General features: G+C 37.8%; 1 protein-coding gene across 1 annotated transcript in view; it reads right to left on the minus strand.

Moving 5' to 3' along the window:
- LOC150105222 (gamma-glutamyl hydrolase-like) overlaps nucleotides 1-26262 on the minus strand; it is a 185721-nt gene that overhangs the window by 84905 nt on the left and 74554 nt on the right. The window contains exon 4 of the mRNA XM_090395541.1: nucleotides 19035-19119. Within this exon, the coding sequence (XP_090251667.1) occupies nucleotides 19035-19119 (85 nt within the window). The remainder of the gene's footprint in view (nucleotides 1-19034; nucleotides 19120-26262) is intronic.

Here is a 26262-nt window from a genome sequence, read left to right on the forward strand (position 1 = left end):
TAGTGACCTTTCTCTTTCGTGATACCACTCCTCCATATACAACTTTCTGATACCAACCAACAGCCAGTCACTGATCCAACTCAGAAGTTTGTCATCCAATCCATCTGTTTCAATTTATTTAAGAGCTTGTCATGTGGAAGTCTATCAAAAGCCTTTGCAAAATCTAAGTACACCACTGCATATGCATCTCCTCTATCCAAGTTACAGTAAAATCTCTCGTAATCGGCAATACCAAAACAATGGCACTTTCGAAGGTCTAAATTTAAAACCGAAATTTAAGCCTATGAGATAAAAAAAATATGCAATAGGCTTGCATTCTGGCAATACTGTCGTATTGTGCAGCCAAGTTGCATGAGGCATGCGACTCCTGAATGTATGCTTCACACAATACTCCCTATATATACTCATAATACACGTGGATTGTTTTGTATATTGCACAGCCAGAACTCATGCCAACAAACTCCATTCATATATGTATGCTCCTAGCCCACATGGTGTTGCTATGGCTACTCCTGCAAAATGAAAGAGAAATGTTCTCACTCTCAAGTTAAAACTCGAATTGCTGGAGAAAATGGAGAGGTGTCAGCAGAACGAAATTAATGGAGAAATATAAAGTTGGAAGTTCAACTTTGTATGATATAAAGAAACAAGGTGGTCAACTACAAAGAATCATGATGCAAACATACAACAAGAAATTTACAACAACTTTCATGTGATAATAAGTACTGTAATTTTTAAATGTTGTATAAATTTGATTTTGTGAAATATAAAATTATGTGTATGTGTCTTAAATTTTAAAAAATCTGCAAGATTTTTAATGTTATTTATTTAATTATGGCCAGCAGATCGAAAAACACGACCAACGAACTTCGTATGCTGCAATTTCTACAGATGGCATCACAAAACATGAACAGGTAAGTTCTTGAAATATATATTAAATTATCCAGCAAAATCTCATATCCAGAATCGGCGAAGTCCCGTTGTTGCCAGTTAAGAGAGATTATACTATATTTGTCACCTTGTTATAGTACATAAGTTAGTGAAACATGATCTCCCCTTAACAAACCCATGCTGATAACCACAGAGAATACTGCTGTTATCAACCCATTTCTGTATCCTACTTCTCACCAATCTCTTCATCACAACTCCAGATATACAGACCAGGCTATAATTTGAAACTAAAGCTACAGTCTTATCACCACCTTTATGCAGTGGAATTTTACCTTCTTTCCACTCCCTTGGAACCTGTGTTGTTGTTGTAAGACTCTTATTAAACAATTATGCCAATGCTACTGCCAATTCCCTGGAACATTCCCTTAAGATGCATGGTGAGATGTCATCAAATCCTATCATGTTATTGATATCAAGTTCATTTATTTCCTTATTGCAATTAAGCCATCTCCTACAATGTCCTCTACACCCTGATCAGGATAAAACACCCTTCTAACTGATCACTGAATACCTCAACAATGTCTTCTGCCATAGTTATTATTATACCACTTTCATCCATTAACTTCATCTTACCATGATCATTCTTCCTTCTATTTGCCACATATCTAAAAAACTCTCTAGGGTTTTTCTTAGCCTGATTTGTTAATTTCTGCTCATACTCTACTTTTGTTTGCCTTACTAACTGAGTCACTCTCCTGGCTTGTTCTTTATACTCTTCATGTGACTGATTATTACCATTATTCATCTTGTACTTCCTCCGAAGTACTTTCTTTTACCAGATTTCATGCTTAAGTTCCACATTCATCCATTTTACATCTTCCTTATTCAGCCTTTTGGCCTTCAGAATACATTCACACATTGATGCTGTTATGTATTTCTTTGTCAGTTCCCATGTAGCATTTATTCCCTTACTGATCAACTCCTCGTTTCCTGTTATAGTCCAAGCTATCTCCTAAGCTTGTTTTAATCATCAGCCTTATAATTCCACATATATCCTTTCCTCACAAAAGTCTGCATATGACTAGCCACAACACAGGCGATTACTTCATGACCACTTTCACTAACTGGAAGAAAGTGTGAATCCCCTCTCACAATTACATCCTCTGATGAAATGATCAGATCTAGAACTCTCGATTCTTGCATACCTTCCTCTATGTGATACCTGAGATAGCTATCTCTCAAGAACACAAGAAATTCATTTTCCTTATTCCCAAATGCTATCTCTTCATTCCAATCTATACTGCCATAATTACATCACCCATAATAATTACTTTTCCTTTTTCACTAATCCAAGTTGTATACATTTCTTCATCACCACCCTCCACATTCCCTGGCCTATAGCAACATCCAACTAAATATGTCTTCCTCTCAACCTCTACATTACACCACACTACCTCATAACCATTGCCAATATTTCCCCCTCATGTCTACCTTATGTGGACTTAATTCTGCTATAATCAGCAGCACTCCCCCACCCTTCTTGCCCTTTCTATCGTCATGAAAAATACTGTACCCTTCCATCTCTTTTCCTGTTACGATTGGAATGCCTTGCCTGAGAGTGTAGTGTCTTCAGAGAATCTGAGTGTGTTTAAGACGTGGTATGATGAGCTGTGTGTATGACAAAAGGACCTTCTAGATAAGTCTTTGACTCAATGGGGTCTTGGGTAATAATAATAATAATATCAAAAGGAACAATGTTTTTTAAGAGCGTTAAGGTGCTCATTGGTAATATTGGTAAACAGTGAGGTGATGTCAAAGCTTATGAATATATATCTGTATTATTTAAAGTTAGATTTTCAATCAAGGTTTTAAAATGGGTAGAGTTTTTCATGAAGGGGATAAGAGAGTTAGCCATCTGCTTTGACAGTCTGTAGCATGGTACATCGGTGACATCTATGGGGGGGGGGATTAGATTTGTGGATTTTAGGTAAACCATATATTGGGGGGGGGGACAAGAACCAAAAGGTTTGAGATTTTTTATAATGTCCAGCAGACAGGAGGATACTTTTTTATGTAAGTTTTTTTTTTAATTTTTTAACTTACATTTTTGTGGTATCATGGCTCTAGTGGGATGTAGGTAGCACGACCTCAGAGAATAATGTTCATTTTTCAATTATATTCCATTAAGGATGACTTTGGCATTACCCTTATCCACTCTGGTAATGATGATACTTTTTTCTTTCTGTAACTTTCTGAGAGCAGCAAGTTGGACAGAAGATAAATTACTTTTTGGAGATGACAACTGGGAGAGGATATTGGCAACGTCAAGTCTGATGTTATTGGCTATTTCTTGTGCTAAGCAACAGATGTCAATCTGGCTTTGCAGACCATGTTTTGGATACAACCCACAGTTTCTTCTGGAAAAAAACACCATGCTCCACCATAGTAAATTCATAAAAAAAAGACTGTTTTTAAAATCTGTGGTGCCACTCAGAAATCAACTGAATTTAAATAAATACAGTTGCATAAAACTTCTCAAAATTTGGGAAACATTAATTATCGGAGGTCTCACTTTACATCCTAGGCCACCTAAAAATGCCAATAGAGGGTGCACCACCTAGATAGGACTTTAGAATCACCCACATGTTTCACTTAGTATTGTGTTGAATCATTTGTATTTGAGTGTGTTACAAGAGTTATTTGTAATCCCTGAAGATATCTCAGTGATTGGGATGAAATATTGAAAGCATTAAAATTAGTTTTTAATCCTTTCCTAGGTGCTGTAAATATTTCATTAAACCTCCAACATGATGTCCTCCCAGCACTTAAGCATCGACATACAGATTCTTGTGTGCCCTCTAATTCCCCACACTTTTAATAATGTAGTCCAGACACAGCAACACTCGAATCATTTGTTCCTCTTCACCCAGCTGTTTTTCATTTGATTCTTTCACACCCCTCCATTCATGTTTACTAATCTTCTAATTGCATTCTCTTATGCTGATTTGTCATCATCATCATCATCAAATTCCTGACATGTATCCTCAAGGGGTGTATAGGATATGATAGTACTAAATGAAAAACTTACATCATCACTATCTACAATTTCCCTCCAAATCAATCTGTTACCTGTCATAGTGACTGAAACAAAAAAGACAAAAACTCATGAGATCTTTCTGAGCAATAAATACAAAATGTTATATTCAGGCAATGACAATCAAGGAAAGGTAGTAGCTATAGTATTCAACACTAAATATGAGGCTAATCTTCTTGAATGGCAGCAGGGGTGCGACAGTAGTGTCCAGCACCTGTGTGCAAAACTTTAGTTAGTGCCCCTATACCCAGTAGCACGGCAGTAGTGTCCGGCACCTGTGTGCAAAACTTTAGTTGGCACCCCTATACCCAGTAGCACATCAGTAGTGTCCAGTGCCTGTGTGTAAAACTTTAGTTAATGCCCCTATCCCCCCCTCCAATAAAAAAATCACTTTAAAAAAACGTTTTTTTCAAGTATTTCCTCCTCTTTGGCGTCTTTACTATCCTGGTGCCTGTGTGCATCGCACACATTGCACATATGGCCGACGCACCCCTGAATGGCAGGCAATATCAAGTAGAGTGATGTGGGTTAAAAATTTCAGAATGGGGAAGTGAACAAATTAGACTTATTTGTACCTATAGTCCAAAAGAAGGTTCTACTAAGGTAGAAGTGTAAGAATTTTTTGAGGTTTTAGAGAAAGCAACTGACACAATGAAAAAGGAAAAGTTGGTCTTTGTTGGAGAATTAATTAGCAGAGCAGGAAATGATTGTCAAACATACAGAAATATCCATCCATCCATCCATCTTCAAGGCCCACCATTCCTAATTGGGTTGTGGGGGCAGCAGCTGCAAGAGGGACTTCCAATGGTCAATCCTCCACCACCAAGCTCAGGTGTTCTGGTGGGACTCCCAGACATGTCCACCCAAGGTTTAGGATATGATCTATCCAGTGAGTCCTAGGCCTTCCATGTGGCCTCCCACCCTCTCTGGCATGGCAAAGAGGGCTTGCTGGGGGAGCCTTTCTTGTGACATTCTGACCAGGTGCCCGTACCATCGTAACTGTGATCTCTTAACACAAAGAAGCAGCGGTTGAGTATCGAGGGTTTCCTGAATTGCAGAGCTTCTGACTCTATCGAGTCTTCTCAGCCATGCAACCCCTCGAAGGAACCTCGTTTCAGCCATTTGGATTTGTGTCCGCATTCTTTTGGTCATTACCTAGTTCTCATGACCATAGGGGAGGATGGGGATATAGACTGTATTTAAGACAGTCAGCTTTGCCTTCTGGCTTAACTCCAGCTTCAATACTACCGAATAGCCAAGCTCCCGCAATATTGCACTTACTGAGCCAATTCAAGTATCTAGCTCTACGCCCCACTTTCCATCACTTGTGAATATGGACACAAGGTATTAAAATTTTTCCAATTGCCTCAGTGGAACTCCACTCACATTTAGAGTGCACTGGGATGGTTGTCTTGAGACCACAAATTTTTCCGATTTGGCAACACTGATCTACATCCTGGCTTCAGCACAAACAGCTACAAACCTATCCAGGGTCTGCTGGAGGTCATCTGTGGCAGAGCTAAGCAGAACTAGGTCATCTGCAAAAAGTAGACGTCCAATGCTGCATCTTCCAATTCTGACACATTCACTGCCTCAGCTGTATCTATCAATCCAGTCCATAAATATTATGAAAAGGAGGGGTTACAGCCCTCCTTCGCAGAGACCAAAGAAGACTGAAATATACAGAAATATTATTATTATTATTACGGGCAACTCCAGGGAGTCCTTAGACTCATCGAGGGAGGCCCTAAACATCATGTCCTCACAACTATGCGACATTCTCACAGTATGTATCATACCTTGCCTTGAACTCACTCACTCACCGTCCTAGCACCCACAACAGACTCTGGCAGCTTATTCCACTCATTTACCACTCTAAAAGTAAAGAACCCAGCTCTAACATCCCTGCTAACCACACTCTTTCCCAGCTTCCATAGATGTCCCCTTAGTTCTCCCACCACCACTCCTAATCTCAAAAATATCCTCTGAGTTAATCCTATAGAAACCCTTTAGCAATTTGAATGTCTCAATCATATCTCCCTTTTTCTGCCTATCAACTAATTTCTGCAAATCACAAATCTTCAACCTGTTCTCATATGGTTCATTCCATAGACCTGCTATCATCATAGTCACTCGCCTCTGAATCCTCTCCACCTCCTCTCCTTTAAGAAGAAACCCTGGTGCCCAAATCTGGGCACAATAGTCTAAATGGGGATATTATCAATGCTCGATACAGAGGAACAATAACTTGCTTGTCTCTGCTCGTCAAAGTATTTTTCAACAACCAAGTGAGTTGATGAGCTGATTTAGCTACTTTTGCAATGTGCCCCCTAAACTTCATCTCCCTATCCACCAACACTCCCAAATCCCTGGCCTTGTCAATCTCCTGGAGTACAGTTCCACCAATATGGTATACTGCTGCTAATCTTTTCACCCCAAAATGCATAACCTTACATTTTGTCACATGAAATTGACATCCATTCTCCTTAGCCCAGAACTCCAATCTATCCAAGTCGTCCTGCAAGATTTTGACATCTTCTGCATTCACTATTGCCCTACCCAACTTTGCATCATCAGCGAACAAATGAACTGTTCTTCTTAGATCCTTCCCTATATTGTTAATGAACAAATTAAACAGCAGTGGTTCAAGAACAGAACCCTGTGGCACACCACTAGTCACAAGCCATCTTTTGGACTCAACTCCTGAATAAACTACTCTTTGATATCTCTCCCTCGACCACCCACCTATCAATCTCACCAATCCAATATCCATTCCCATATGTTGTAGTTTACGGATTAGAATTCCATGTGGTATCCTGTCAAATGCCTTTGCATTTGACAGGATACATTTGAGAGAATATATTGGAAAAATTTGGAGAAAACAGCAAAACTAATAATAATTGCAAATACCTATTGGATTTCTGCTCAGCTCAAGACATGGACTGATTATTAATAACACAATGTTCCATGTAAAAATGTGCACAAATTCATGTGGAGAGAAGAGCAAGGAATAAGAAAAGCCTCATTGACTATGTTATCGTTGATAGTGATATGTGATGTTTTCTCACTGGTACAGGACACTAGAGTGTACAGAGGATTTGAAATTTGAAGTGATCACCATTTAGTTTTGACCAATAAAACTGAATTTCATATTATTATTATTATTATAATTATTATTACCCCAAGAGCTCATGGAGTCAAAGACTCATCTGGGAGGTACTTTTATCACACACATCTCATCATACTGTATCTTAAACACACTCAAACTCCTTGCAGACACCACACTCTCAGGCAAGGCATTCCAATCATTCACAACTCTGCACAACAAAAACCTTCCCCTCACTCCTCTACTCACACCCTCTTTATACAGTTTCCAGGGATGACTTCTGGTTCTCCCCTGATCTCCCACTATTCTCTGCAGAACTTCTCCACCATTGATCCTATAACAACCCCTCACCAACTTGTAGGTCTCTATCATATCTCCCCTCTTCCTCCTGTCTACCATACTCTGCAAATTATATCTTCTCAATCTTTCCTCATACTCAACATTCCAGAGGTCAGAAACTACCTTAGTCAGTTGCCTTTGGACCCTTTCCAACATCTCTTCATTCTTCTGAAAACCCGGTGACCAAATCTGGGCACAATAGTCCATGTATGGCCTAATCAAAGCCTTCTACAACGGAACAAGAATCTCCATACTTCTACATGTGAGTGTCCTCCACATCATTCCCAGAAGCCTTTGTGTTGTCTTCACAATTTTGGAGATGTATCCCCTAAATTTTAGATCCTTATCCACTATCACCCATAGATCTCTTATTTCCTCTACCTCCAACAATATATTCTCACCAAGCATAAATTCTGCATCCCATCTTTGTTTTCCAAATTTTAAAACCTTACATTTTGCAACATTGAACTCACATCCCCATTTCCGTGTCCAATCGCTTAATTTATTCAAGTCTTCTTGTAAGGCCACAACATCTTCACTACTCTTTATGGTTCATCTCAACTTTGGATCATCTGCAAACAACTGAATATCTCCATCCAAATCTTTGCCAATATCATAATATACAAGTTAAACAGTAATGGCCCTAAAACAGACCTCTGAGGCACTCCACTAGTCACTTTCCTATTCCTGGATATCGCACCCCCATACACAACTTGTTGATGCCTATCAGATAGCCAGTCTCCAATCGAATGAACTAATCTAATATCCAATCCCATCTGCTCTAGTTTGATTCTCAACTTATCATGAGGTACTCTATCAAAAGCCTTTGCGAAATCCAAGTATATTACTGTGTATCCTTCTCCTCTGTCCAAGGAAGCAGTCACTTTATTGTACTAAGTAAGTAGATTACTAAAACATGACCTCCCTTTAGCAAATGCATCCTGTCCATCAAAGATAATACCATTGTTGTCAACCCAACTCTGGATCCTAGTTCTCACAAGCTTCTCCAACAACTTACCACAACATCTGACACACAGATAGGCCTATAGTTTGATTCTTGAGTTCGATCACCTCCTTTAGGAAGTGGCACAATCTTGCCCTCCTTCCACTCCTTAGGAACTTGACCAAGTGCAAGACTCATATTAAAAAAATATGTCAAGGCAGGTGTCAACTCCCTGGCACATTCCTTCAGAATACGTGGTGATATATTATCAAGTCCCACAGATATAGAAAAGAAGAACATGTAAGAAAGTTTTAAAGCAAATAAAAGTTGAGCAGCTTTGAGATGTGAACTGTAGACTAAAATATACAAACATTATTCAAGAAAAAATGAAAGAGTTTGAGAACAGGAACCAAACCTTGGAGATTCAGTGGCAATTTCCTGAAGAAAACATTGATTGATTCAACCAGAGAGGCATGTGGTGATGTTATCTGCAAGGATAGAAAAATCAGAACTCCATGGTGGACACAGGAAGTTAAAGAGGCAGTGAAGGAAAACAAGAAAGCATATCGAAAGTTCCTGGCAAATAAATCAGCTTGTGCTCTTAGAGAATACAGAGACAAATGTAAGAAAGCTAAACACTGCATAAAACTAGCTAAACAAAAGTCATGGGAAGACTTTGGTAAGAACATAAAAAATGAATATCAAAAAGGTGGCAAGATATTCTGGAGGTTGTTGAAGTATAGAGTAATTATTTCGACACAGTGGTAAAAAACACTCAACAGGCATACAGTCAGGAATACACATCCATACTTGAGGTAGAAAAAGCCACCAAAAGCCTGAAATGTGGAAAAGCAGCAGGAGTAGATGATATTCAACCAGAAATGTTCACGTATGAAGGTATAAATGTCTTACAGTGGCTGCACTATAGTAAAGAAAGCCTGGGAAGAATGATGAATTCTGGATGATTGGAGTAGAGCTCTCAAAGTACCCATATATAAAAACGGAAATAAAACTGAATTTGAGAATTACAGAGGTGTTTCTCTACTGAGTGTTCCTGGTAAGATTTACGCAAGTATTATTATTATTATTATTATTACAGGTAACTCCAAGGAGTCCTTAGACTCATCGAGGGAGGCAATAACATCATGTCAAGAACAACTATTTATCATTCACACAGTATCTATCATACTTCGCCTTGAACTCATTCACAGCCATGACACCCACAACAGACTCTGGCAGCTTATTCCACTCATTTACCACTCTCCAAGTGAAAAACCTTAACACCTTTGCTAACACACTCTTGCCCAGTTTCCAAGGATAGCCTCTAGTCCTCCCACCACCAGTCCTGTTCTCAAAAATATCTTCTGAATTAATCCTATAGAAACCCTTCAGTAATTTGAATGTCTCAATCATATCACCCCTCTTCTGCCTATCAACCAATTTCTGCAACCCACAAATCTTCAATCTGTTCTCATAAGGTTCATTCAATAGACCTGCTATCATCTTAGTCACTCATCTCTGGATCCTGCTGCTAATCTTTTCACCCCAAAACGCATAACCTTACATTTTGTCACATTAAATTGACATCCATTCTCCTTAGCCCAGACCTCCAATCTATCCAAATCATCCTGCAAGATTTTGAGATCTTCTGCATTCACTATTGCCCTACCAAACTTTGCATTATCAGTGAACAAATGAACCGTTCCTCTTAGATCCTTCCTTATATCGTTAATGAACAAATAAAACAGCAGTGGTCCAAGAACAGAACACTGCAGCACACCACTAGTCACAGGCTGTCTTCTGGACTCTACTCCTGAATAAACTACTCTCTGATATCTCTCCATTAACCACCCTCCTATCCATCTCACCAACCCCATATCCATCCACATATGCTGCAGTTTACTGATTAGAATTCTGTATGGTATCCTGTCAAAGGCCTTAGCCAGGTCCAGCAGAATCACTTTAAACCCATTACCCTTATCCAGTTCAGGGGTCACTGTGTTATAAAATGTGAGCAAGTTACTGAAGCATGATCTACCCTGCACAAATCCATGCTGTCCCCCATATAGTATCCCATTTTCATCTATCCATTCCTATATTTTCCTCTTGACTACTTTCTCCAAGACCTTGACAACGACTACTGATATGCTGATCGGTCAGTAATTTTCAACTGCAGTCTTGGAACCTCCTTTATGCAGTGGAACTATTTTCTCCTCTTTCCTCGGGACTAACCCAGACTCAAGACTCAATATAAATTAAGTACACTTGAGAAACAGTTGAGAAGGATTGTAGAAGGGAAACTTGGTGAAGAAGAAGCTGGATTCAAGATAAATAGAGGCTGTGAGGATCAGATTTTCACTTTATGATAAATAGCTGAGAAATCATGGGAAAATAACAAAAATCTGTATTTAAGTTTCGTAGATCTGAGAAAGGCATATGACAATGTGCCAAGAGAAAAGCAATTCAAATGCTACAGTTGTATAATGTGAATGGGGTATTATATCAAGCAATACTTAGTCTTTATTTGAGTTGTAAGTCAGCAGTTAGAATTGAAGGAAGTACAAGAAGATGGTTTAATGTTAAATCTAGTGTCAGACAAGAATGTACATTATTTCTTGTCTTATTCATTATCTATATGGATTACATGATGAAGGAAAGTAGTATTAAACCTGATATCAAAATTGGAAATGTTAATCTCAGCTATTTACATTATGCAGGTGAAGTTAAATGGATCTCCCACAATGAGTCTTCTGACTACATGGAGATCGCTATATAGTAATAATAATATACTTCTGTGGAGAGCAAGGATTATGCTGGCTGAAATGTGTGAGGAGATGGGAGTACAGTTTGTTAATGTGTGGAATGAGTTTGAGGGACAAAGTGAGCTGTATGGGAGCGATGGACTGCATTTGAGTGGTTATGGTGTGAGTCACTTGGAGAGAGTACTGCTGGAAGGTAGAGAAGTGAATAGAGAGAATGAATCAGATCCAGAGGGGAGTGAGGTGGAAGAAAGTAAGACAGGAAAGATTGAAGAGGTGGATATGAATGGGGAAGTGAGTGGTATGAGTACAGAAAATGAGAGAATGGGTGCAAGAGGAGCAGGGAAACGGGGAGGTTTGGGATGGACAGGGGTACACAGCGTGAGAAAGGTGGATGCTCCAAAAGGAGGTGAGAGCATGTGTAGGTAGGAAAGGAATGGGATGACCAGGGATCAAGAGGAAACAGATGGAATTAAAAAGGGTTCTAAAATGAAGAAGCAGAAAGGGAAATGGCCCCAATCAAGCATGGAGAGATCACATCGAGTGAGTGGTATCAGTGGAACTAGTTGTAGATCCAGAAATGAGCTGTTGTCTTTGTATACAAATGCTAGAAGTATAAGAAACAAGGCAGATGAAATGGTTGCACTAATTGCATCTGTTCACCCAAAGATTGTCGGAATAAGTGAGACATGGTTGGAAGTAGATGACAACCTGACAGGAATAGAGATGGAAGGGTATGATGTGTTTTGTGAGGATACAAGAGGTAAAAAGGGAGGGGGAGTGCTATTGATGATAGAGAAAGAGTTATGTCCATACAAAGTAGAGATGCAAGACAGAAATAGTGCCAGTGGTTTTCAGGCAGTATGGTGTGAGATAGAGGTGAATGGAATCAAATACTTGGTAGGATGTTGTTATAGACCAGGTAATGTGGATGGTGGTGATAGTGAAATGTATAGTGAAATTAGCCAAGCAAATAAGAAAAGGGTTGATCATTATGGGTGATTTTAATTATGGCATTATAAACTGGAATGATGAGATAGCAACTGGGAGTAAAGAAAATGAGTTTCTTGAGTTTTTGTATCATTTAGACATTGCATTTAGACAGTATGTAACAGAGGGCACACAAGGATTAAGGTTCTTGGATTTGGTCATCTCATCAGAGGATGAAATTATAAATGAGGTGTCAAATCATCCACCAATTGATGAGAGTGACCGTGAGGTGATTACCTGGGTGGTTTCCAGCAGTGCAAGGACCCCTGTGAGAAAAGAGTATATGTGAAACTACAAGGGGGGGGGGGGTGATTATGAAGAGCTCAGCAGACAGCTTGCGGGTGTAGCATGGAATGAGGAGTTAGCTGGAAAAGAGATCAATGCAGCTTGGGGAATTTTCAAAAACTATCTAGTAGATGCAATGTCTAAATATATTCTAAGGGTGAGAAGATTAAATAAGGTAGGTGTGAGATGGATGAATAAAGAGATTACGCATGTGATACAGAGAAAAAGGGCATTGTGGAGGCAGCATAAGAGAAGTGGAAATAACCAATTTAATGAGGTCTACAAAGACCATGCAAGGAGGGAGACTTGGTTGGTGAGAGCAGCTAAAGAGATGTATGAACAGCAGTTAGCTTATAAAGCCAAAAAGAATCCTAGGGAGTTCTTTCGATATGTAGCTAGCAAAAGTAAGAATGATTATGGAAGGATGACATTGACTGGAGAAAATGGTATAAGAGATTGAGAGCAGTTGATGATGGAGAGGAGAGACTGACTGTAAGTGAGCAAGAGGTGTTTGGAGAGTTGAGTAAACTATATGTAAATAAGGCTGTGGGACTTGATAATATATCACCAGGTATTCTGAAGGAATGTGCCAGGGAGTTGACACCTGCCTTGACATATTTTTTTAATATGAGTCTTGCACTCGGTCAGGTTCCTAAGGAGGGCAAGATTGTGCCACTTCATAAAGGAGGTGATCGAACTCAAGCATCAAACTATAGGCCTATCTGTGTGTCATGTGTTGTGGTTAAGTTGTTGGAAAAGCTTATGAGAACTAGGATCCAGAGTTGGGTTGACAACAATGGTATTATCTTTGATGGACAGCATGGATTTGCTAAAGGGAGGTCATGTTTTAGTAATCTACTTACTCATAAAGTGACTGCTTCCTTGGACAGAGGAGAAGGATACACAGTAATATACTTGGATTTCGCAAAGGCTTTTGATAGAGTACCTCATGATAAGTTGAGAGTCAAACTAGAGCAGAGGGGGTTGGATATTAGATTAGTGCATTGGATTGGAGACTGGCTATCTGACAGGTATCAACAAGTTGTGTATGGGGGTGCGATATCCAGGAAAAGGAAAGTGACTAGTGGAGTGCCTCAGGGGTCTGTTTTAGGGCCATTACTGTTTAACTTGTATATTGATGATATTGGTGAAGATTTGGATGGAGATATTCAGTTGTTTGCAGATGATGCAAAGTTGGGACGAACCATAAAGAGTAGTGAAGATGTTGTGGCTTTACAAGAAGACTTGAATAAATTGAGTGAATGGGCACAGAAATGGGGATGTGAGTTCAATATTGCAAAATGTAAGGTTTTAAAGTTTGGAAAACAAAGATGGGATGCAGAATTTATGCTCGGTGAAAATATATTGTTAGAGGTAGAGGAAATAAGAGATCTGGGGGGGGGATAGTGGATAAGGATCTAAAATTTAGGGGACACATCGCCAAAATTGTGAAAACAACATAAAGGCTTCTGGGAATGATGTGTAGGACACTGATGTGTAGATGTAGGGAGATTCTTGTTCCGTTGTAGAAGGCTTTGATTAGGCCATACATGGACTATTGTGCCCAGATTTGGTCACCGGGTTTTCAGAAGGATGAAAAATGTTGGAAAGGGTCCAAAGGCGACTGACTAAGGTAGTTTCTGACTTCTGGAATATCGTGTATGAGGAAAGATTGAGAAGATGTAATTTGCAGAGTCTGGTGGACAGGAGGAAGAGGGGAGATATGATAGAGACCTACAAGTTGGTAAGGGGTTGTTATAGGATCAATGATGGATAAGTTCTACAGAGAATAGTGGGAGATCAGCAGAGAACCAGAGGTCATTCCTGGAAATTTATAAAGAGGGTGTGAGTAGGGGAGTGAGAGGTAGTTTTTTTTTGTGCAGAGTTGTGAATGATTGGAATGCCTTGCCTGAGAGTGTGGTGTCTGCAAAGAGTTTGATTGTGTTTAAGACACGGTGTGATGAGATGTGTGTGTGATAAAAGTACCTCCCAGATGAGTCTTTGACTCCATGAGGTCTTGGGGTAATAATAATAATAATAATAATAAATAAATCGGGTACGAGTCAGCAAGATTCCTTGACTAAATTGAATAACTGTTGTTAATAGATATGGTATGAAGGTCAGCAATAAATAACAAGACAAAGACAATGAAAATAGGCAGAAACATTGAAAATATCAACTGCATTGTGAGAGAATCTACAGAACAAGTAAAACATTTCAGCTACTTAGGCACAGTTTTTAGTGAAAATGGGAAATTAAATATGGAAATAGACAACAGAATCGACAAAGCTGGTATGGTATGAAGTCAAATGAATAAATTTATAAGGAATAAGAGAGAAATTAGTCAAAAACTAAATTAGCTGTACACAAGACAGTGTTCGAACCAATTTTAACTTATGGATTGATCTGAGAGCTGGGTTAAAAGTAAAACACTTGATCAAAGAGACTAGAGACTGCAGATAAGAGAGTCCTGAGAAAGATTTGGGACATGAATAGACTGCATCAATGGCAATATCATGCTGATTTATTTCTCATCTTTATCAACTCAATTTTCAAATCATTTAACCTATTCACACCACATGCCCTCTTTCGCATTCCAGCAGATCATGTTTTGTTTTTATTTTTTGTAATGATAATCACATTTACTTTTGCTCTATCACTTATGATCCCTTTTATACTGATACTCTCAGTCTCTTGCCCTCACAATATTATGCTTGCACCTCACTATCTTCTACCCTATTTCAACATTATTTGTTCTTCATTCCTTTCTCTGTTTTAATAAAACTGCACAATCCATGAATATATCACATTTCCTACAAACAGATACCTTCATTCTCTCCACATGTCTTCCACACTTCCCAAGGCATACAAGGCTTCAAAATATAAAAACACACAAACTATAATTGACAACTTCTAAATTTCAACCAAAGTCTCAACTATGACAAAAAAAACAATAATATAACAATAGTTCCCAGCCAGTGCAAGTTTTTGCCAGCAAAGGTTGGTCAATTGGTAGAGCCTCTGCTACTAATGGCTCACACAAAAAAATTAAGCAAGTTTGAGCGCAGTTAGTAGTTGGACGGGATCAATCGTTCGATGCTCTTGGCATGCTTTCCCTCGATGAGTCTTTGGACTCCCTGGAGGTGTCACATAATTACTATTATTATTACTATTACTATTATTACGGGCAACTCCAGGGAGTCATTGGACTCATCGAGGGAGGCCCCAAATCATATTCATCACAACTATTTGACATTCATACAGTACCTATCATACCTCGCCTTAAACTCATTCACTGTCACAGCATCCACCACAGACTCAGGGAGCGCATTCCACTCATTCACTACTCTAAAAGTAAAGAACCCAGCTCTAACACCTTTACTAACTACACTTTTGCCCAGTTTCCATGGATGTCCCCTAGTCCTCCCAAAACCAGCCCTGTTCTCAAAAATATCTTCTGAATTAATTTTATAGAAACCCTTCAGTAATTTGAATGTCTCAATCATATCTCCCCTCCTCCGCCTATCAACCAATTTTTGCAACCCACAAATCCTCAACCTGTTCTCATACGGTTCATTCCACAGACCTGCTATCATCTTGGTCACTTGCCTCTGGATCCTCTCCACCTCCTCCCCATCAAGAAGAAACCTAGGTGACCAAATCTGAGCACAGTAGTCTAGATGGGGTCTTATCAAGGCTCGATACAGAGGAACAATAACCTGCTTGTCTCTGCTTGTCATCGTATTCTTCAGCAACCAAGTGATTTGATGAGCTGTTTTGGTCACTTTTGCAATGTGTCCCCTAAATTTCAATTCCTTATCTACCAACACTCCTAAATCTCGTGCCTCATCAATTTCCTGGAGCACGGTTCCACCAATGCAGTAAACTGCCGCCAATCTTTTCACCCCAAAATGCATAACCTTACATTTTGCCACATTAAACTGACATCCATTCTCCTTAGCCCAGACCTCCAATCTATCCAAATCATCCTGCAAAATTTTGACGTCATCTGCATTCACTATTGCCCTACCCAACTTCGCATCATCCGCAAACAAATGAACTGTTCCTCTCAGATCATTTCCTATATCATTTATGAACAAATTAAACAGCAGTGGTCCAAGAACAGATCCTTGTGGCACACCACTAGTCACAGGCCGTCTTGTGGACTCTACTCCCGAGTAAACCACTCTCTGATATCTCTCCGTCAACCACCCTCCTATCCATCTCACCAACCCTATGTCCATTCCCATATGCTGCAATTTACTGATTAGAATTCCATGTGGAATCCTGTCAAAGGCCTTGGCAAGGTCCAGTAGAATCACCGTAAACCCATTACCCTTATCCAGTTCAGCCGTCACTGTGTTATAATACGTGAGCAAGTTACTGAGGCATGACCTACCCTTCACAAAACCATGCTGTCCCCGATACAGTATCCCATTTTCTTCTATCCAATCTTGTATTTTCCTCTTGACTATTTTCTCTAAGACCTTGACAATGATTCCTGATATGCTAATCGGTCGGTAATTTACTACAGCAGTCTTGGAACCACCTTTATGCAGTGGAACTATTTTCCCCTCTTTCCACCCGCTCGGGACTAACCCAGACCCGAGACTCAAATTAAACAAAATGGTCAAGGGTACTGACAATTCTTTAGCTGCTTCTCGTACAACACGAGCTGGTATACCATCCAATCCCACAGATGTATTGACATTGAGGTTATGCAATAGACTACTCACCTCCACTTCATTAACCACAATTCCCGTATAATCTACTGGTTTATTCGTTTCTGCAATGTCACCACCTGGATGATATACTTTTGCAAAGTGCTCACTCAGTAACTCAACTATCTCAACTGATTCAGTTACCTCCCTACCATCGGCATTCTTTAAAATCAATCTGCCATGTACATTTTTCCTTTTACTTGCTACATATCTAAAAAACTGTTTAGGATTCTCTTTAGCCTGCATGGCCAATGTTCTTTCGTAATCCTTTTTTGCTTTTCTTACCACACTCGTCACCCTTCTGGCCTGTGCTTTATACCGTTCATGTGCCTGCCGGTCACCCTTCTCCTTAAATTCCCTCCATAGTTGTTTCTTTTTTTGCAACTCAAGCTTAATGGTGTTATTCATCCATTTAACCCCTACTTGATTTAATATTCGGACTCTAGGTATACAGTCAGCACTTCTTAACTACCTCCCATGCACTATCAACTTCTAGTCCTTGCAGTTGTACATGCCATGGCACTGAACCAATCAAACTCCTAAGCTTGTCATACTTTCCAGCCCGATAATTCCACATGTACCCTGTCTTAATTGAAAATTCTACACCTTGAGCCACCTCCCAAGTTAAGACCCTATGATCACTCTCACCGATTGGTGGCAATGTGGTCATATTTGTTACAGCCAAATCCTCAGATGTAATTACTAGGTCAAGCACTCTCTGACCCCTAGTATTTTCCATTACATGCTGTCGCAGATAGTTATCCCTTAATAACCGCATAAAATCCAGTTCCTTCCTCCCGTGTGTCCTCTCCTCACTCCAATCAATGCGACCATAGTTGAAATCTCCCATAATAATCACCCTCCTTCCACCCATTTCTTCTATTTGCTTGTGCATACTGTCACCACCATCTTTTCCATCACCTGGTCTATAGCAGCACCCAATTGTATATTTAGTTCTGCTAGCCACAATCTCACACCAAATGGCCTCAAATGTGCTCTTTTCTCTATCCTGCAATTCAACTTCTATTCTCCTTGGCTGGAGCTCATCAGCTATCATCAACAATACTCCTCCCCCCATTTTATTCTCTCTGTCATTCCTGAACACACTATACCCATCACATTCAATCCCACTAGTTATATCATCTACAGTCAGCCATGTTTCACTAATACCTATAACCTGTGGTCTGGAAGTGCCAACCATGGCCAAAAACTCTTCCTTCTTGTTCCTAATACTCCTAGTATTAGTGTACATGAATTTAAGACCCCCATTAGCCCCAACCCTACCTTGATGCCTTATATTAACTATCCCACTCAGATTTGTTGTCCTTATTTGCTCTGGCATATTATATTCATTCTTACATTCAACTGCCTCCATAAGGACTGTATCTCTACTCCCCCCCCTTAACAAATCTAGTTTCCCTGAATTTGCACATCCACTACATTCAGCAACACTTTCTCAAGTCTTCTTACACCGTAACCATTCAAATGCAAGCCATCCATCTTATATAGATCCTTTCGCCCATCAAACTCACTCCACACATCCACAAATTCCACACCACTCGTCATACATAACCCACGCATAAAGTCATTTGCAATTTTAGCCTTCCTTTTAAACATTTCACTGTCATACCGTGGCAAAAGACTAATCATTCTAACTCTCTCACTCTTTTCTTTTGCTACCTCAAACAATTCATTCAGGTTCAAACAATAATAATAATAATAATAATAACAAAATATACTCAGTATCATGAAACATTAAACGTATGCTTGCTGGACTTTCTTCATGACACTCTTGTGAGATTTTTGTTTAATATAATTAAGTTAAATTTAATTATGATTGTCAGTATTGGAATGCATACTCATTTCTATTAAAATAGCAAACTAAGAATTTAATAACGAAAAGTACCTCTTTAGACAAGTCAAAAAAGATTTTTCCTGCCTTTGCATACTCTGAGCTGTTTAAATCGGCTCCACCTCCTGGAAGGAGTATCCTTTAAAGAAAATTTAATTAACAAACAACCTAATCTATACCTATGTAAAAATTCTAATTATAAATATTATCATAACCTAACTATAAACAGTAAATTGGTCTACTACTTAGAATTTCAATTTATTTATTCTATTAATTATTATATAGAGATTGCTCAATTACCTGATCTTCAAATCACCAAAGAAACATCAGTCAACCAATCCTTGTGGTTTAACATATCACCTGACTCCTGGAATAGTACTATATAACGGTACATTCAGCAAAATGATTTTCAAACATGATTGCAGTAACCGACGGAGTTTTTTTATGTGAACTCCTACCCATAAAGGGTTCTATTTTTATTAATTTTTATATATTTTTTTTGATATTTTCAAATTTATTTTTTGTATAATCTGAAAACTGCTCTAGAGATCAAACTTAGAATTTGAATCTGCAGCTTTCTAGTTGTTGAGCAGATATGCTAGCCACTCGGCCAACCAGACACGCATCATTATTGTAATAAATGATATTACGGAGTACTGTACTAAATACTTCATAGCTTCATCATACAAACATCATTTGGGTTTTTCAATAATGCTCTCTCTCTCTCTCAACACACTTCAGTTTCTTGTTTTGGGAATGAGAAGGAGTGAGATATATCATTGTGTTCAAACAAAGGAACACAATGTAGAAGATTATATCATTTTTTTTTTTCTGAGATGTGAAGTATACCATTATTGTTATCATCAGACTTCCATGGAATGAAAGTCATTATGGCAGGAAATGCTTGCTATTACAACAAATCTCATCAAACCATGCATTAATTTCATTCACTGTTTCTGCATTAATCACACTCTCAGACAATACACTCCACTCACCAACTGGTCTAAAAGCAAAAAAACCTGCTCCTCATTCTCCTTACTCATATTCACCTTTCAAGAGATGGATGGTTGTTCTAATCCCTGTAATGCATGAAAATTCTCTTCCACATTAAAATGATAATAAATCTTTATAAACTTACATCATCATCAGGGTAAGATATTAATTTCTTTATATACTAAACTGAGCAGTGGTTGTAGGATATTGTGACAGTACTAAGTGAAATGATTACATCACTACTAACTTCTTATTGACAATTTCTTATATAGAGAAGACTGTGGAGTATTCATAACTATAAATTCATGCATATGCCACAGTAAATAACTTTCTAATAATATGTAAATATTTCATCTTAAGTATCTTAAGACATTGTCAGCACAGTTATTAAACAACAATTGGAATTACTTTAAAAAAAAACACACATTAGTATGCATGTTCACATTGGAACCCTTTATGTATAAAGAAATATGTTTAAGGATTAAAAACTATTGGGCTGTAATTAAAATAAATTAAAATATAACTCAAATTTATTTTATACAGTTGAGAATAACAATTTCCCAGACTTTTGGGATAGTGAGACAGTCATTACGGTTACGATTGGGTCCGAGTCATAAGGCTTCAGCACTTTCTTTATAAATATGCTCATGCTTATATATGATTATATGTAGTAGCTTGGTGTGTTGCCATTGAATCCTGTGGTTGGTGTTTTCAACTCCATGTTGCACGAGACCAGATTTGTGAGGTTTGATAAGATGGATTTAGTCTTGAGGTTCTGAGATGTGTTTATTTACAGTTTATTTATAGGAGTCCAATGGGATTCTGGGATTCTTCCTGTCTGGGTTGATGTTTTGGAGAGTGACTAATAATTTTCTGAGTTATTGGATTATATACACTTAGTAAGGCAGTATCTAAAAAGCCCATAGGACTCCTATATCATATATCAAAGGCCTCTCTAAACATTTGTCAAAAATTATGAAGAAATACAAACTTGCTTCTACCTATAAACCAATCAACCAAATTCACAATTTGTTACCTTCTCCAAAAGACAAACTCTCACCACTGATGCTACCTGGCATATATGAAGTGCCATGTTTTTGTAATTTGTCTTACTATGGACAAACAGGAAGATCTGTAAATAAATGCATCGCTGTGGACTAAATACACAAACATTACTCAAGAAAAAAATGAAACAGTTTGAAACAAGAAATAAACTCTAGTTTCAGTGGCAAACCCTGAAAAAAATATTTACTGATTCAGCCAGAGAGGCATGTGGTGAGGTTGCCAGCAAGGATAGAAAAATCGAACTTCATGGTGGACTCAGGACGTTAAAGAAAAGAAGAACGAGTAACAAATGTTCCTGGCAAGTAAGTCAGCTTGTGCTCTTTGAGAATATAGAGAAAAATGTAAGAAAGTGAAGCACTGCAAAACTTGCTAAACAAAAGTCATAAGAAGACTTTGGTAAGAACATAGAAAAAAAAAATCAGTTATGTGACAAAATATTCCGAAGGCTATTGCAAAAGCATAGAAATACGGGAAAGAGTACTGTCAAAGGATTCAGAAGTGACCAAATAAAGATGACATGAAAACTGGAGATAAAGATATCCTTAATGTGTTTGGAGTAATTACTTCGATTGATTGCTAAATGAAATAGGATGTGACAGCACAGTGGTCGAAAATACTTGAAAGAGAAAAAGCCATCAAAAACCAAAAATGTGAGAAGGCAGCTAGAGTTGATGATATTCAACCAGAAATGTTCAAATATGAAGGTATAAAAGTTTTATAGTAGCTACACTGCATTATTCAGAAGGCCAGGACAGATTGGGCAAATTCCAGATGATTGGAGTAGAGCTCTCACAGTACCCAAAAAGGGAAATGTGAGGAACATTAAGTAGGGATATATCTCTTTATATCCCTACTGAATGTTCCTGGTAAAATTTATGCTTGAGAAATGGCTAAGAAAAATTGTGGAAAGAAAGCTTTGTGAAGAACAAGCTGAATTCAGGCCGAAATGAATCCAGTTTTGAATCAGGATGAATTCAGAGGATGCTGGAATCAGATTTTTACTTTAAGACAAATAATTGAGAAATAATGAGTATCTGACAAAATCTGTATTTAAGTTCCATAGATCTGGAAAAGGCATATAACAAGGTGTCAAGAGGAAAGCTGTTCAAAATGCTCCAGTTATATGGCGTTAATGGGACATTATATGAAGCAATATTTAGTGAAGTCATCAGATAGAATTGAAGGAAATATAAGAAAAGGGTTTGATATTAAATCTAGTGCAAGGATGTATATTATCCCCTCTATGTTGTTAATCATCTATATTATTACTATTATTGTTATTATTATCCAAAGACTACCATGAAATCAAAGACTCATCTAGGAGGTCCTTTTGTCATACACACACACACACACACACACACACACACACACACACACACACACACAGCTCATCATTCAGTGCCTTAAACACACTCAAATTCTTTGTAGACACCACACTCTCAGGGAAGGCATTCCAATTATTCACAACTCTGCATGCAAAAAAACTACTTCTCACTCACCTGCTCACACTTTCCTTATACAGCTTCCAGTGATAACCTCTGGTTCTCTCCTGATCTCCAACCATTTTCTATAAAACCTCTCCAACATTGATTCTATAACAACCCCTTACTAACTTGTAGGTCTCTATCACATCACTCCTCTTCCTCCTATCCACTAGACTCTATAAACTGCATCTTCTCAATGTTTACTCATATTTGACATTCCAGAGATCAGAAACCACCTTAGTCATTCACAGAGCTGGCGCTAGGGTCTTTGACGCACGCATGCAATTTCTATCTAAGCGCCCCTGTAACGATCCGGGAGTGTGTGGTTCTTTTACGATAATAAAAATTTAAATTATTTGAAATTTCTTAAATAAATTTTGACAGAACAGCAACACGTTGGTTCGCTAAATGTAACGAACCAGGAGTGTTGACTAGGCAGGATAATTGTAAAAAAACCCGTATATTCAAAAAATTCTCAAAAGTTAAAGCAAATTTTGATAAAGCCACTTCACTTTAATCGTTGAATATAATGATACAGGGATTATAGCCTTCTCACCGACCCGAATCGCTAACAAAATTAAAATGAATTTTAATTAAAGTTAAAATTTATTTGAACTAAAGTTTAAAAAATTCTTGCACTTTACAAGTTACTAAATTCTTAGTAACTTGTAATAATTTTATAAGTGGAACTATCTTTTAGAAAAATAAAAGAAACTCAAGATAGATGAGAAAATAAGAAAAGAATTCAGAAATAATTAGAACATTTAATATAAGTATTCAAAATATCACATCTTTACAGAATAACAGAAAATAAATTAAATTACATAAATATACTTGAAATTTTTTTTATTAAAATTTTAAGGCTTTTGATTTCATATTCACAAAATTAGAAATAATGGTCTTAACGTCTAATTCCGCACATATATCATTTTCAATAGCTATTAACGCCAAAGTAACAAGCCTATTTTGTGACATACTTCTTAAGTAGGTTTTAATCAATTTCAACTTGGAAAAGGAACGTTCACCACTCGCTAAACTAACAGTTAAGGTTAATAGTATTCTTAAAGCAATTGAAAAGTTAGGGAAAGATAAATTATTGAACACAATAAAATTAAGAATATCGAAAGGGCTTTTGAATATTTAAATTATCCTTCCGAAAAATATCCCGGAAAGCACATAACTCGTCATATAGTTCTATTGCATTTACGTTTTTATTGTTGCAGTCCTTCAAGAGAATCTCTAAATCATCACAAATTTTTCGTAAATCTTCGTTATTAATTTGTAGTAATCTATACAAGAAATTGAAATTATCATATCTTTTAGTTGTTCAAAACATTCTATTAACGAAAACGTTGCAACATCTAGAAGTGTATAAAACACATTCACTCTAAATTTATCTTCTGGCGATTGTGGCATTTCGTCATGATGCTCATAGTCAAATTGTCGTGTTTTCTTTCATCGTCGAACTTCCGTACCAGTTTTAAATTCTTGTTCTCCATCCACCTCTTCACTCAGTTATTTTGCCGGTTTTAGAACTTCTTTAAAATTTGTGTCTGATCGATACTCTTGTAAGAATATTTTTAAGTTTTCAATAGATACTAAAGCAAGTGTAATGTTCATATTTTTGTCTTGAAGCATTTTACTCACAGGGTTTATTCTGTTAAGTAAATCATACCAAGTTATAAGAGAGCAAATAAATTTGTAGTCCTTTATTTTAGCACATAATGTTTGTGCTTCATGCTGAGTTTCTTTATTAAAATTTTCATTATTTAAAATTTCAAAAAGTGCATCATAAATTTCTCCTAACTGATATTATAGAGGGAAGATTGCATTAATTTTACTTTCCCATCGCATTTTGGATGGCTGTTTCAATGTTAATTTTTTTTACGAACTTTAAAAGGATTGCCCAACGTTTGTAAGAGAATGAAAAGAGATTGTATATTTCTTGAATAATTGCAAAGAAACTAATTGTATCTGCATTCACTTTGGCTGCATCATTAATGATTAAATTTAGAGTATGAGCAGCACATAGCACATAAAACGCTAGAGGATTTTTGTTCAAAAGCAAATTTTGGAGCCCATATTTGCCCCATTGTCATACCCTTGACCTCGCATGTTTTCAATGGGAATGTTCCATTTTTCCAGTTGTTCCATTATTGTTGCACATAAACCACGTCCTGTGGAATCTGATATATCTGCAAAACCTAAAACGTTTTCCTGATCTTGACAATTCCATTGTCACAGGAAACAAAGCGAATAATAATGGTCATTTGTTCTGTTTTACTTGCATCAGGTGTGCAGTCTAAAATTATGGAATAATATTTAGATTTTCGAATTGATAATAAAATTGCATCCCTGATTGCGTTACTTAAAGTTTCCAATATTTCATTTTGACTGTCTTTACTCAAATAGTGTATTCTATTGTTTTGTTGTAGGGCCCTTTCAACATGATTTTCCATAATGCGCTCAAACTTCCCAAACAGTTCAACTAATTTTTAAAAATTGCCGTTATTTCTTTCATATAATTTATCAGATGATCCGCAAAAAACTAAATTTTGGCTACCAAGGAATTTTATAATTTCAATCATAATAAATTTAGTTTAATCCTTTATCCAAGTGTGAGCAAACAAAGTTTGCACCTGAAAGTATCTTCAGGACTGGGGTAAGGTGGTACAACACCAGGGCACTCCTTGCAAAGGTGGAGCAAGCTACCAACACGCCTATCTCAGTACCTCCCATAATGCAAAACACATCTCCTTGCGGATATGTCTAATGTTATGCATTAAGGGAAGGGCCACAACCCAGACTAGTTTCGACCTTTATTGAGGTCTCTTCAGTGGGAGCCAGGTCCAAGTGGAGATACCAGGCAGAAGTATTAGCAGGTCATCTCTACCTATAGGAGTTGCCAAATGGTGTGCCACCCTTTTTTAATAAATTACTCTGGATTTAGAGAAAGATGTTGAAAGTTTATTTTTCACTTGGTTAGAGTATAATAAATTTAGTTTAATCCTTTATCCAAGTGTGAGCAAACAAAGTTTGCGCCTGAAAGTATCTTCAGGACTGGGGTAAAGTGGTACAACACCAGGGCACTCCTTGCAAAGGTGGAGCAAGCTACTAAAACTCCTATCTCAGTACCTCCCATAATGCAAAACACATCTCCTTGCAGATATGTCTAATGTTATGCATTAAGGGAAGGGCCACAACCCAGACTAGTTTCGACCTTTATTGAGGTCTCTTCAGTGGGAGCTAGGCCCACTGACGAGTCGAAAAGGTCGAAACTAGTCTAGGTTGTGGCCCTTCCCTTAATGCATAACATTAGACATATCCGCAAGGAGATGTGTTTTGCATTATGGGAGGTACTGAGATAGGCGTGTTGGTAGCTTGCTCCACCTTTGCAAGGAGTGCCCTGGTGTTGTACCACCTTACCCCAGTCCTGAAGATACTTTCAGGTGCAAACTTTGTTTGCTCACACTTGGATAAAGGATTAAACTAAATTTATTATACTCTAACCAAGTGAAAAATAAACTTTCAACAAATAATTTCAATCAAGCGTTCTAAAACACTTGTCCAATGTTTCTTTTCCATTTCATACATGCTTTGAGTCTGGAAATCAATAGCAGTTTTGTTTTTTTAAATTTTTATCACGTTCCTTCCATTTTAAGAAATTTTTCATGTAAGTTAAACTAGTCTCATGTCCATGTAAAGTTGTACTTACATTTCTCCAATCATTATAACCTTCT

Source organism: Typopeltis vanoorti, chromosome 7 (genome assembly GCF_054136105.1).
Source record: "Typopeltis vanoorti isolate ZY-2024b chromosome 7, IOZ_Tvanoo_1.0, whole genome shotgun sequence".
Classification (NCBI taxonomy): domain Eukaryota; kingdom Metazoa; phylum Arthropoda; class Arachnida; order Uropygi; family Thelyphonidae; genus Typopeltis; species Typopeltis vanoorti.